Source organism: Mirounga angustirostris, unplaced genomic scaffold, assembly GCF_029215605.1.
Source record: "Mirounga angustirostris isolate CCGP_5_RB_7025 unplaced genomic scaffold, mMirAng1.0.hap1 SCAF_12, whole genome shotgun sequence".
NCBI lineage: Eukaryota > Metazoa > Chordata > Mammalia > Carnivora > Phocidae > Mirounga > Mirounga angustirostris.
The window spans coordinates 90,855,820-90,869,343 of record NW_026991720.1 but is presented as its reverse complement, the minus strand read 5'-3'; the positions used below and the strand labels follow the sequence as shown (position 1 = coordinate 90,869,343).

At 38.9% G+C, this 13,524-nt stretch overlaps 1 protein-coding gene across 1 annotated transcript in view; it reads left to right on the top strand.

Annotated features, from left to right (window-relative positions):
* Positions 1–1,979: 1,979 nt before the first annotated feature.
* Positions 1,980–13,524, top strand: part of LOC123836016 (T-cell receptor gamma chain C region C10.5) — a 34,441-nt gene continuing 22,896 nt past the window's right edge. The window contains 2 exon segments of the mRNA XM_064575614.1: positions 1,980–2,022; positions 2,118–2,420. Of these exon segments, the coding sequence (XP_064431684.1) occupies positions 1,980–2,022; positions 2,118–2,420 (346 nt within the window).

The following is a 13,524-nucleotide window of genomic DNA, read 5'->3' as shown; positions in this document are numbered from 1 at the left end:
GGGCAGAAAGAGAGGGAGAGAGAGAATCTTAAGCAGGCTCAGTGTGGAGCCCAACGGGGATGGATCTCACAACCCTGACATCATGACCTGAGCCGAAATCAAGAGTTGGACGCTTAACCTACTGAGCCACCCAGGCACCCCACAATTAAAATATTATTTAACAAAGTCTTTTTCCTGTTTTTCAGTAATAATAAAAATATAACTTGAAAACATAAAAAGCACATATTATTGCCAGGCACAGAATGTACATTATGTTCATTATCATTTTTAGAGTGATAACATAATTAAATTTCTGAAAGATATTTATTGTGACAATTACAGATATAGACACTCACATATGAAATAATTAAATAACTCAGCCACCATCCAAAGGAGTAAGTAGTATAGGAGGGTACCTATTTTCATAGGTCATTAAAAACATACACAATAACATTTTAAGGACCTGATAAATTTTCAAAACACAAAGTTAACTAAATGGGTTAAGTGGTAGAGGAGGGTGTTTAATTAACTCTGGCACTTAAAAATAATATTCTCATACATAATTTAAAAGAATTGTAATATTGCTCACAGTAATAAGTTAACCAAATAAAGAAAATAGAAAGCCAAATATGCAAATCTCCCTTTAAAATGTACATGTATATATAAAATTCCAAGCAAGCTTGCTTCTATTTGTAAGTATGTAAAAAAAATTCAAAGTAATGGTAAATGATGGGTGCCTGGTATTGTTATTTTTATATCTCATTTTTTCTCATATTTTCTTCAAGGAACAACTCTTATATGTGTTCTCATATTTACTGGTTCTGTATCTTTGCATGAGTCACTTTTCTTTTCCACTGTCCTCTTTTGTGAAGTGGAGATTAATCATAACAGCTATCACATGTGGCTGTGGAGAGGATTAAATAAAATAGTACAAGAAAATGTTTTAAAACAATGCCTGACAAACTGCAAGTCCACAATGGATATTAGATGTATATTAATTATAAAGCTTATCATTAGATATGAAACACAACATTTCTTTGAAAATGATCATGCCTGTGACATCATGCTCATGAGACAGTTGTAAGGCCCAGGGCGAATAGAAACTGATTTCCAGAGACTGCTCTGACCCCTGTATCCCCAGCAATTGCATCCTAGTCCCTTCTTGGAAGCACCCCAGTTTTAAATGAAATTTGATTTCTCTGAGTCCTAATATGACTGGTGACCACTCAATTAACTTTAGAAAACACAAAATACTCTGGTGCTTGTGTACATGGCATATTCAGTAACATCAGTGAGATATTTCGGTGTCTGGTTATTGTTTTGTTGTGCTGTATTACAAAGAGTAAAGGTCAGGTATCCTATCTGAGTCTCAGATCAACAGCAAATCAGAGACAGACAGACATAGGGGCTGAACACAGGAGGTCTGTCCTTATGTTTCTTTTCTTTTTTTTTTTTTTAAACAATCTTTTTTTTTTTTTTTAAAGATTTTGTTTATTTATTTATTTTGAGAGAGAGAATGAGAGACAGAGAGCATGAGAGGGAGGAGGATCAGAGGGAGAAGCAGACTCCCTGCCGAGCAGGGAGCCCGATGCGGGACTCGATCCCGGGACTCCAGGATCATGACTTGAGCCGAAGGCAGTTGCTTAACCAACTGAGCCACCCAGGCGCCCTGTCCTTATGTTTCTGAGCAATGTTTCTGTAGTATGGATTCCAGGGGGAAATGGCTGAGTGGGTGTGAGAACCATCCTGCCAAACTCAGATGGAAACATTCAAACAGGGAATTTCTTTCCAGATTGGGAGCCCTCTTACCCCATCTGCCCAGCACTTACGGGGCACAGAAAGCCCCAGATCTGCTCATATCTGTGGCTGATCATGAAGAACCCCAGGGAACTACTGAGAAACCTGAACCAGACCCGCCCGCCAGCGACTGACATGACAAGTCCTGCTAATAGGGACCTCACTTCTTACCTTGTCATTGGGGACCCAGCCAGGCCAACGGGATGCTACTGCTAGAAGCAGTCATCTTCTCCTGCCTCTGGGCTTGTGAGCTGTCCCCCAGTCACTTCAGTCTACAGGAGAGATTCAAGAAATTTTTTCCATATCATTTGTTCATGGGAATTTCTCTTCTTTGCTTGCAGTTGGCCTTGGGCAGGCAATGTTGGAGCAACCTGAAATATCAATTTCCAGAGAAAAAGATAAGAGTGCCCACATATTATGCAAGGTGTCTGCTAAGGACTTTAACAGTGAAACCATATACTTCTACCGGCAGAAACCAGATCAGGAGATAGAACATCTAACAAATGTCATAACAAACCATGTTCAAGTTTCTTTAGGTGGGAAGAACAACAAACTTGAGGCAAGCAAAAATGCTGGCACTTCCACTGCAACGTTGAAAATACATTTTCTAGAGAAAGAAGACGAGGCCATGTACTACTGTAGCAGCTGGAATAGGATCCACAGCATCAGCGTTGCCAAGAGAAGCTACACAAGAACCATCTTCAGGTCTGACCCACCCCATCCTTCTCAATATGGGCAACCACAGAGGCTGCACAGCTGGGCGCCCAGTCTGACCTGCTCGCTCTGCAGTATTTCCTGAAGTTTGCAGGAAGACATTGTAACTTCAGCTCACACCGTGAGCCCCATGTAATATCAGCACTTGTGGTCCAAATTATAGCAATTTGACACCATTTCCCACTAAATTCAGCTGCCCGTAAACTATGAAGATACAGGGCAGATGGTTCAGAGAAAAATCTATTTTTCTGTTATTTCACTGTAGAGGCAAGGAAGGCTAGTATTTGAATGGTTCAGAATGAAGACAGGAAGGGGTATACATTTTACATAAATATTTCTGGTTGTTAATACTTACTGATTTTATTCACTGCCATTACAGTTCTTCAGAGGTGCAATGATCTGTCAGATGTAAAAATTGTATGTCTTTTATTAGTGTCTGTGGCTATCCTGAAGGAATCCAGTGACCATTAAATCCTGAAGTATACATCAGGTATTTGGGGTATAGGAGAAACCAAGGTATAAATCCTGTATCCTAGAGGTAGAAGCGGCACCTCACTCCACATTCAGGGATCAATGCTGGGAGAAGACCAGCACTGTTCCATTGGAAGAGACCCCTGAGCGCATCAGGTTCCTCCAACATGGTGGATATGCCTCTGACTTTGTTCTCCAGGGTTCTACAAAGAAACCAAAGATCCTGAATAAGGATCAGATGGTTAAAAAGAAAGATAATACACCCTTCCTACATCTCTAAAGAAAAGAAAGGCAATGTCCCTCACAAATTAATAAAATGAAAGATAATTCTTGAGAATTGAGTTTTGTGATTAGTAACTGGATGGTTGTGAGTTTTCAAGAAATAAGGAAACACACAGTGTAATGTGTGAAAATATAAAAATCCCCTCCCATCACTTAGGAGTCTACTTTCAAAGGATGGCGAAAAACCTTTACTTCACAAAAATTTGTTGCCTCTAGTAACACGGATATCTGATCACATAATTGCCATGCCTACCATTTACCTCTAGTTCCTGAGATCATGACATTCATTGTTTCTCCTTCTAAGAATCAGGTGGTGCTATCAAGTGCAGAGATGCTATGGAAGCAGAATGAACTCCTGTGACAGCAGTGTCAGAACCTTCCCAGGGGCAAACTCAGGATCTTGTGTCCCACGCCCTGTCCATCATGATTCCTGACTGGGATGGGTCCCCAAAAGGAGGAACCCGAGGGCCTGAATCTCAACACGGCCTCACCTATCCCCTAAGGTGTCTACAGAAACAAAGTAAGAAGACCCCTGAATGGAATATAGAGTCAGAGAACATGAACCCTTTCCAGAAAGAAGTGAATGAAAAGAGGGATTAGGCTTCTCACATTGTCTGTGCTAAATACAGATTACTTCATTTGATACTCAAAGAACAGTGCAGAGTTTGATTAACGTGGCTACCAGGAGATGGATCTCAAGAGATGGAGCCACCCTGGGGCGCCTGGGTGGCTCAGTCGTTAAGCGTCTGCCTTCGGCTCAGGTCATGATCCCAGAGTCCTGGGATCGAGCCCTGCATTGGGCTCCCTGCTCCACGGGAAGCCTGCTTCTCCCTCTCCCACTCCCCCTGCTTGTGTTCCCTCTCGCTGTGTCTCTCTCTGTCAAATAAATAAAATCTTAAAAAAAAAAAGAGAGAGATGGAGCCACCCTGACTTTTCAACACTCAACAACAGGGAAACACTACAGTGATGAACAGGAGGGAAAAGGGCACCTTAACTATGAGGCTTTGAAGTGACAAAATATTATGGAGCCATTAAAAACATGTTTTTTTGATCAATTATGAGTAAACTTGAACATATTCACCACATATTAGCATGGAAAATGTCAAATACAGAACTGGTTTATATATAGTAAGCTCTCAAATACATAAAAAGAACAAATGCAAAGGAATTCTTTAAAGTTTAAAGAGTGGACGTTCCTGGAAGGATAGGTGTTTTTAATTCTTCTTGGTACATGTACAGATTTTGTACATTTTATCAAAAAGCTTCTATTACGTATACATAACAGTCAATATTTTATTGATCTATACATTTAATAATGAGATTGTTCATATAACAATATAAACTATATCTATACATATAAGAGATACTTAATATAGTTATATATTTATAATTTTCTGTGGAATAATATTACCACACTGTATCTCCCAGGAAAAACAAAACTTAAACACTACAATTTATCATAATGGTTACCATGGAACAGGAAGTCAGGAAACTATGTCCATACCTAGCAACCCCCCAGTTTTGTAAATAAAGTTTTACTGAAACACAACCTTGTCCATATGTTTACAAATTGTCTGTAGCTACTTTTGCACTACAATGGCAGAGTTGAGTAGTTGTGGCAGAGACCCACAAAGCCGAAAATGTCACCATTTGGCCCTCTACAGAAAACATTTCTCAATCACCACTCTAGAATGATACACTGAGAGTGACATTTATTGTTGTTTTAGGTTTCCCTATTTCTCAGTGTTTCTTCAACGACCCTTTATTATATATCCAACCTCCCCATATTTGCTGTCTTACTCTGGATAAATTGCATAACATATCTCTGATTCATTTTCTTTATTTTAAAATAGAAAACATATTAACCCGAAGGAGGTGTTGAGAAGAGTAATGTCAATAATACATATAAAGCTCTTACAAGTGCTTGGAGCAAGGCTAATGCTCGATATATTGAGGCATCACTGCTTATATGGGTTATTATTGCATATTTGAAAATGGAATTATTTAGATAAGTACTCCAAGTCCTTGGTACTCAAAGTTTGATTCATGGATCAGCAGCATCCACTTCACCTAGGAGCTTGTTACAAATGCAGAAAATCAAACCTCAACTAGTCCTACTGAATGACAATCTCATTTTACAAGGTTCCCAGAGGATTCTTGTGCACTTTACAGTCTGAGAAGTCTGGATTTAAAGGTAGAGAATCACCTGTGAGTAACGCAAAACGCCATGTGGTGGAAGCCACATCAGCTGCCTGTAGGAAAATGGTGAAGCTAATTAATGTTGCATTCAAAGTTGGGAACACTAGATGTCTACTGAAAATAGTGACTTCAAGGAATAAGCTTGAAAATACTAACTTCAAAATATTGAAAAAAATAAAAGAACAGAGTATTGCATATGTGGTCAGCTCTCAGATATGTGAATCTATATATTTATAAAATCAAGGTAAGTTTAAAAGTTTTAAGAGTGGTAAAGCCTGTGATGGGCAGTTTTTATTTCCTTGCACTTTTTCTGATTTTTAAAATCTTTAAAATGATTTTGTATAAATTTATTATGAAAAATACACACTATAAGATGTTAAATTTATATTTATAAATTTCAGTTATAAAAGTATTTATTCATAAGTTTATAATAAAACTAAAAGTATAAACAAGTCTATATGTAAATGACCACTTGTTATATATATAATTTAAAATTATGTATGTATATAATTTAGTTTTTGCATTTAATCACAGAATTTTATGTATTATCTGTACATGTATATGCTGTAGAGGAAAAACTATAAATAAATATACCACAGTGAAAATGGTATTTGCCCTACAGTGCTATAATAATGAGAGACTTTTATTGTTATCTTTATATATTCCCCTTTTCCACAGAATTTTTTCACTGAGCTCCCATTACTTATCCAGGCTCCCACATGTACCAGCTGTGTGACTCTGGATAAGTGAATTAACATCTGTTGCACTTTTCTCATCTGTACAACAGTGACTATAATAGTATTTACATCTTAAGACTGTTAAGAGGAGAAAATGAAATAATATATATAAAGTACAGTGCCTAAAAGATAGCAAATGCTCAAAAAATAGTAACATTAATGGTTGCTATTCCATACCAAAATTACTTTTAGAAGATCTTCTAAGTGTTGAGATATACATGAGACAGGCAACGAGGTTTAGGCAGGTTTCAAGCCAGTACCCATCCTACACCCTAGTCTATCTGGTATTGTCTGAAACAAGTGAAAGAGATGAAATTGAAATTTGGGTTTTGTGAAATTGCATCTGTATTGTGATGTCCAAATTAAGTTTTTAAATGTATTCTACTGTTTATAAATTTGGGCTTTAATTTGGTATCCAAACAGTATCAGTAGAAATCTCAGTAATGGATATAAGCATTGAAAAATACTGTAATGTTTCAAGTCCCTCTGTCCTGAATCCACAAAGTGAAAGTAACTGAACAAAAAGGCCTCTTTTCATAGGTACTGTATGAACAACTGGAAGGGACATGGGGTGTGTAAAGGAAAATTAAGGCACTCTCTGCATCATCCCCAAACCCATACACAATCAAGGCTGTCTCTTTTGATCTTCTGGGCACCCATGGGTGTCCTACCTGGTCTGCAGCCAGCAAAGAAGGGCCTTAGGGAACCATGTGACCCACCCAAGTCAGGCCACACCCTCCTCCCCCAACCCGAACCATCTGATCATCAAGTTCTTATTTTCCTGCCTTCTCAGCAAGATGTTATTGCTGGAAGCATTCATCTTCTCCTCCCTCTGGGCTTATAGCTGCTCCTCAATCCCTTCAACTTTTGATGAGAACAAAGAAGTTATTTAATGGTGCATCTTTATAGATCAAGTGTCCAGATTTTCTGTTTTTGATAACAGTTTTTTTGACAGTTTAAATTGGAACAACCTGAAATGTTAATTTTTCAGAGAAATATATGAAAAGTCCAAATACTGTGTAAGATATCTAGCCACTTGTACTGGTTGAAACATACCCTGACATATTTTTAGCAACAATGTCATGTGCTCAAGTTCAATTAGGTTCTGTAACAAAAAACAATGCTCCCAGTCTCATTTTGACCTTAAAATAAATTCACAGGAAAAGGAAATGGGGGTATTTACTACTGTGCCTTCTAGAAACATGGGATGAGAAGTACCCATAATGAGGGATAGTCCAAAGAAAGGCAGGCAGGCACAAGGAGTCCCGCCTTGAGAGGAAACCACGCTTAAGAGGATTTTACACCACCCTGGAAGGAGCCCTCCACCCTTTCCCACGTGAACAACTACCTGGTATGTAGATGAGTGAGTGGACAAAAACCTGATTGGGTGACAGGAGCATGGAGGGTTAATCAGATTAAAACAGCCCACCAAGACCATAAAAACCCTTGGACTTAGAAAATTCTGGGGGCAGGGGGACAACCCTCTCAGGTCCCCTCCCTTTTGGGGAGCTTTGTACTATCTCTCAATAAACTTTGCTTTGCTGCCCACCACTCTTCTTCCATCTGGTTTACCTCCTCATTCTTCAAAGCAGCATGACCAAGAACTGTGGGCACTAAAGGAAAAGAAATCCTGCAACACCAAGACAACCCACACAGATCCTCTTCTCAGGTTTGTGTCAACCTGAACCCTTCCCTACATGAGCACCAGGAGCAGCTCCTTCACTTGTTCTCAGGGCTGGCCTCCACTTCCCAGGACTGCTTCCTCAACCTCTGAAAACTCAGATTATGTTCACACATTAGGACCTACAGAAACCTAGTCATGTACTCTTTTTTTCTTAACTGTCTAGAGATTAATTGCTCAGATCCAAAGAGGAAATCACTGAGTGCCAGGAAACACATAGCTGATATTACATATGTATATAATCATCACAACATTTTTGCAATGTAATATTCCTTTTTTCCACTGTAATATGAATAACTTGAGACTTAGATGAAATAACTTTCAAATCCTTCATCCCATCCTTCTTCATCTTCATCAGGCCATCTGAGGAAGCTCAGTATTTATTTGCTCTGTACACACTGGAGGAGAATGTGGACAGGAGCTCACACCCTCTCCTACAGTGAGAATTACAGATCATTCCACACTGTAAGACCAAGCAGCACACTTCCTTCTGCACAAGCCTCAGATCCTCCCAGGCAGGGAGGGGAGCATTAGTGATCACACAGTAAGGTGGAAAATCCTGTCAGGACCCTTTTCCCCGGGGTGCTCCTGTGAGCCTAGGGAAGATTGCAGGGGCCATTTAATCAGAGCTGCTGCTTTTTCTTAGGCACTGTGCTAAATCCCTTAGATACAATCTCTCTCATCCTGTGGCATTACTGTGACACTGGCACTATCATGATTCACATTTTACAGATGAGGAAATAATGGCATAAGGACATTATTTACTTTGTGGTCACAGAGTCACCAAATGGGATAGAGGGCTGGTTTCTGGCTTCAGTGTCTGTCCTTGCACCAGGTACTGTCCTGCCTCTGAAACACAAGCAGTAGAAATGGCATTTACCCTGTGGTTCCTACAGCCAAAGAGAAAACAAACTGTTAGTCACAAAATAAGTACTGACACAAAGAGACGTCTATTCTCTGTTGAGTCTGAATTTAAGTGTTGTCTTCCTAGAATAAGTATATACATGTTGCCTGATTGGACTTTCAAACTATAAAACAACAACAAAATATAATATCAAACAATAAAACAGTATAAGAAATAACAAAATATAAAACAAAACCCATAACATAGTATTTTCTTTCCTTTTTAAAAAAAAATAATAGAAATAAATAACAAAATAAACCTTTTTCTTTTGGACATTTATTTTTTTATTATGTTATGTTAATCACCATACATTACATCATTAGTTTTTGATGTAGTGTTCCATGATTCATTGTTTGCGTATAACACCCAGTGCTCCATGCAGAACATGCCCTCTTTAATACCCATCACCGGGCTTTTGGACATTTATAATAGGACGCCTGCTCCTGACACTCTTGGAACACAACTACGCCTATTCATTTCGTAACTGTCTATGACTGCTTTTGAGCTACATGACAGAGGTGACAAATCACAACAAAGACCTTCAAGCAAAAAAGTCTAAATAAAATATTTGTTATCTGACCCTCTACTATATATATATACATATATATATATATATATATATATATTTACCAGCCTCTGCTATACAACATAAAATTAGGGAATGAGTTTGTAACTATAACTAAATCTCAAGATGCAATAGGAAAAAATATTGATAAATTGTACTACATGGAAATTTAAAAAAAGCTCGCATGACAAAAAGCAGCAGAAGTTAAACCAAAGGACCGATGACAAATCACTAGGAAATAGGTGCAATCTGTAGAGCGCATAAAGGCCAACTATCCCCAATATAAAAAATACATTTCTAAAAACAGAGATAAAACATTTAAAATATCCTGTAGGAAAGTGGCGAAAGACATGAAAAGCCAACTTATGAAGAGAAATATGAAAATAGCTCTTAAACATATAAGAAAATGCTCAACTTCACTTATAAGATAAAGATCAATTAAAACTACATTGAGGTATCATTTCTCACCCATGAGATTGGCAAGAATTTAAAAGTTTGACAACACATTCCATTGGTGAAGCTGTGGGGGGGAATAGGCATTCATATATTGATGGTAAGGATGTAAAATACAATCATTTTGTGGGGGAATTTGAAAATATCTAACAAAAGTTCCTATGCACTTACCTTTCAACCTCATAAAAGCACTTTTAAAAATTTAATCTAAAGGCACAGCTTTCAAAAATGTGAAAATGTATATGGACATGGACCTTCATTGTGTAACTGCAAAATTTTGGAAGTGACATAAATATCCAAACATAGTGAGACTGGTTGAATAAATGATGGCACATGCATGTAATGGAGGACTATATACAATAAAATAGAATGTGAGATGTAAAATCAATTGTAATTATATTGGCAATTCACAAATGGAAAGTGAAATTTAAAAAATAGTATCATTTACAATAGCAACAGCAACAATATAAAAAAAAAATTCTATAATACTTATAGGTGAAATTTAACCAAAAATGGGAAGGATTTGTATGCTGAAAACAATAAAACTTTATTGACAGAAGTCAAAGAAGAACTAAATAAATCTAGAGATATGCCATGTTCATAGATTGGAAGACTCAATATAGTTAAGATGTCAAACATTCTCCAAACTGATAAATCCATTCAATGTAATCCCAATCAAAATCCCAAGAAAACTCTTCATAGAAATTGGTAAGCTGGTTGCAAAATTTATATGGGAAGACAAAGAACATAGCATTGCCAAAATAATTTTGAAGAGTTTAAACACTTACTATTAAGCTACAATGGTCAGGACAGTACGGTATCAGTGAAAACATAGATACATAGATAAGAACAAAATGCAGAAATAGGGCAACACATAAGTGGTTAACTAATTCTTAACAAAAATGCCACGAAATCCAAAGACAAAGAATAGACTTTTCTACAACTGGCTATGAAACAATTGTTTATGTATGTAAAAATATAATAAACCACAATCCATACCAAACATCACACACACAGATTAACTAAAAATGGATTCTAGGTCTAAATGTAAAAACTAAACAATAACACTTCTAGATGAAAATACAGGAGAAAATCTTTGTGACCTTGGGTTAGCTAAACACTTCTCATATAGGACACAGAAAGCAAGAATCATAAAAGAAATCTTTGATAAATTGCACTTCCTCAAAATTAACATTTCTGTTCTTCTCAAGACTGAAAATGGAAGGAAAATAGAAAATTTCAAGAAAATGGATAGAGAAGACACAGATTCAAAGAAAATATTCTCCAAAAACATATCACAGAAAAGACTGATGTCCAGAATACAGAGAGAAGTCCCAAGACTCAGTAATGAGAAAAGAAATCCAGTTAAAAAATGGAAAGGGATATAATGGGACTTTGGGCAGAAGTCAACTGAAATTTACTTCTCTTCTCTTTAATGTAAATAATAATTTACATTAAAGAAAAACAAATAAACACAAACAAAAACAAAATGGGAAAAGGGACCTGCATGTGCTCAGAGATGTAGAGAGCTGGAAATAGCAGGCTCCCATCTTACAATAACATCCAAAAAAGCAGGACACATTGAAATTTGATACTTTGCTTGAACCCATCAGAGAACTAGGGTTGCAGGGTTAATGACTTACACAAAAACTGGAGACAGACAGGCATTTGCAGGGAGAAACAGGATGCTCACCTCAGACAGATGTTGTCAAACACATTCAGCTGGTCACAAGATTAAAGAGGAGATTTTTAATGAAACAATAAGAGCCAAATATAGACAAGTGGAAGAGTGTGAACCCTGGAGGACCAATATATGAGGTACTTCCCATCACTTTTTAAGCTTCTTCTCCAGGAACTCCATAAAATTCTTGAAGGGAAGATCAGGGCCAATCCAGAGAGAGCTTCCCTTGGTGCTGCAGGATGGGAAAAACAGCTACTGATAAATCCCCCCCAGATCTAATCTACCCCACCACCACTGTAGAAAAAAGTGACTTCACCTGCAGGGGAAGTGGTGGAATCCCACTGCAGATGAGGGAATAGAAAGGAGGCGATCACCACGACTTTGCCCAGAACATCTCCCTTATGTCCAAAAGTAATACGTTTTCATCTGCAGAAGGATGGGCATCAAAACCATGGCCTGAAGTAGGTGGGTACCTCCTGAAGCTGGGGGAGGAGATAAGGATTGAAAATGTTCTATCTCTGGGGGCACCTGGGTGGCTCAGGGTTGGTTGAGCATTGGATTCTTGACTTTGCCCAGGTCGTGATCTCGGGATCCAGCCCTGTGTCTGGCTCCATGCTCAGCAGGTAGGCTGCTTCAGATTCTTCCTCTTTCTCCCTCTGCCCCTCCCCCTGCTCATGCTCTTTCTCTCTCTAAATAAATAAAAAATTTTTTTTAAAATGAAATAAAATGTTCTACCTCTGGAAAAGAAGCAGGAATACTTGTGAAGGCCACATGCTTAAGACCCAGTTTCACTGTATCTGGTTAAAATTGAGACTAAATAAAAATATCAGAAAATGTCCTCCTTCCTGAATGTTGACCCACATGCTAGCAAACCTTGAGTAAAAGTCACAGTGCAATATAACTGAGAGAGCTTCAAGAGACCTTTCTTTGGGGAGCAGAAAAAAGACTCAAAGACAAGTGAAGAGACAAAGACAAAGTACAACTAGGGGGGATGAGCAAGATGGCGAAGGGGTAAGAAGCTTGGATTTCATCTGGTCGCAGAAATACAGCTAGATAGGGATCAAACCATTCTGGACACCTACAAACTCAAAAGGAGATGGAAGAAAAGAAGAGCAACAACTCTCTGAACAGAAAAGTGACCACTTTCTGGAAGATAGGACATGCAGAGAAGTGAATCCTAGACGATATTCGGGCGGATGGACGGCGGGGAGGGGTCTCCGTGGGCCGCTTCTGGCAAGTGATAGAGCCGCAGAGCACAAAATCAGCACTTTTAGAAGTTGGCTCCGCTCACAGTCAGGCCACTGCGCCTCCAGCAGGGACCCAACAAGCGGCAGATCCGGGGAGACTCACCTTCCTCCCCCGGGAGGAGCCGCGCGGGAGTGCACCGCAGGGATCTGCTGGGTTTGGAGACTCCAGACTGGGTCGGGTGCCAGAGATAGAGACGCGCGGTCACAGGCCGGTTGAGCACAGAGTGCAGCCGGAGACCGGGGAGACGGGAGTGACTGATGGCTTTTCTCTGGGGGCTCACTGAGGAGCGGGGCCCCGAGTTCTCGGCTCCTCCGGGGCGGAGATTGCGAGGCCGCCATGTTCACTCTCCGCCTCCAAAGCTGTACAGAAAGCTTGAAGGGAACAAAAGCCCCAGAGAGCAAACCCGAGCAGATTACTTAGCCGGGAGGGGGCAAGGGCGGGGCAATTCCGCCTCCGGCAGAGACATTTGGAAACCACGGCAACAGGCCCCTCCCCAGAAGATCAGCGAGAACAGCCGGCCAAGACCAAGTTTACCGATCAATGAGAACGGCAGAACTCCAGCGCTAGGGGACTACTGCACATAGAATTCATGGCTTTTTTACCATGATTCCTGAGTCTTTCAAAGTTAATTTTTTTTAACTGTCTTTTTTTCTTTTTTTTTCTTTTTGAATTTTTCTTTTTCCCTTTTACAACCAACATCTTATCAATCCCTTTTTTTAAAAAAAACATTTTTATTTTTCATTTTTAGAGTCATATTCTATCCCTTCATAGTAGTTACCCATATTTTTGGCATATATATATAAATTGTTCTCT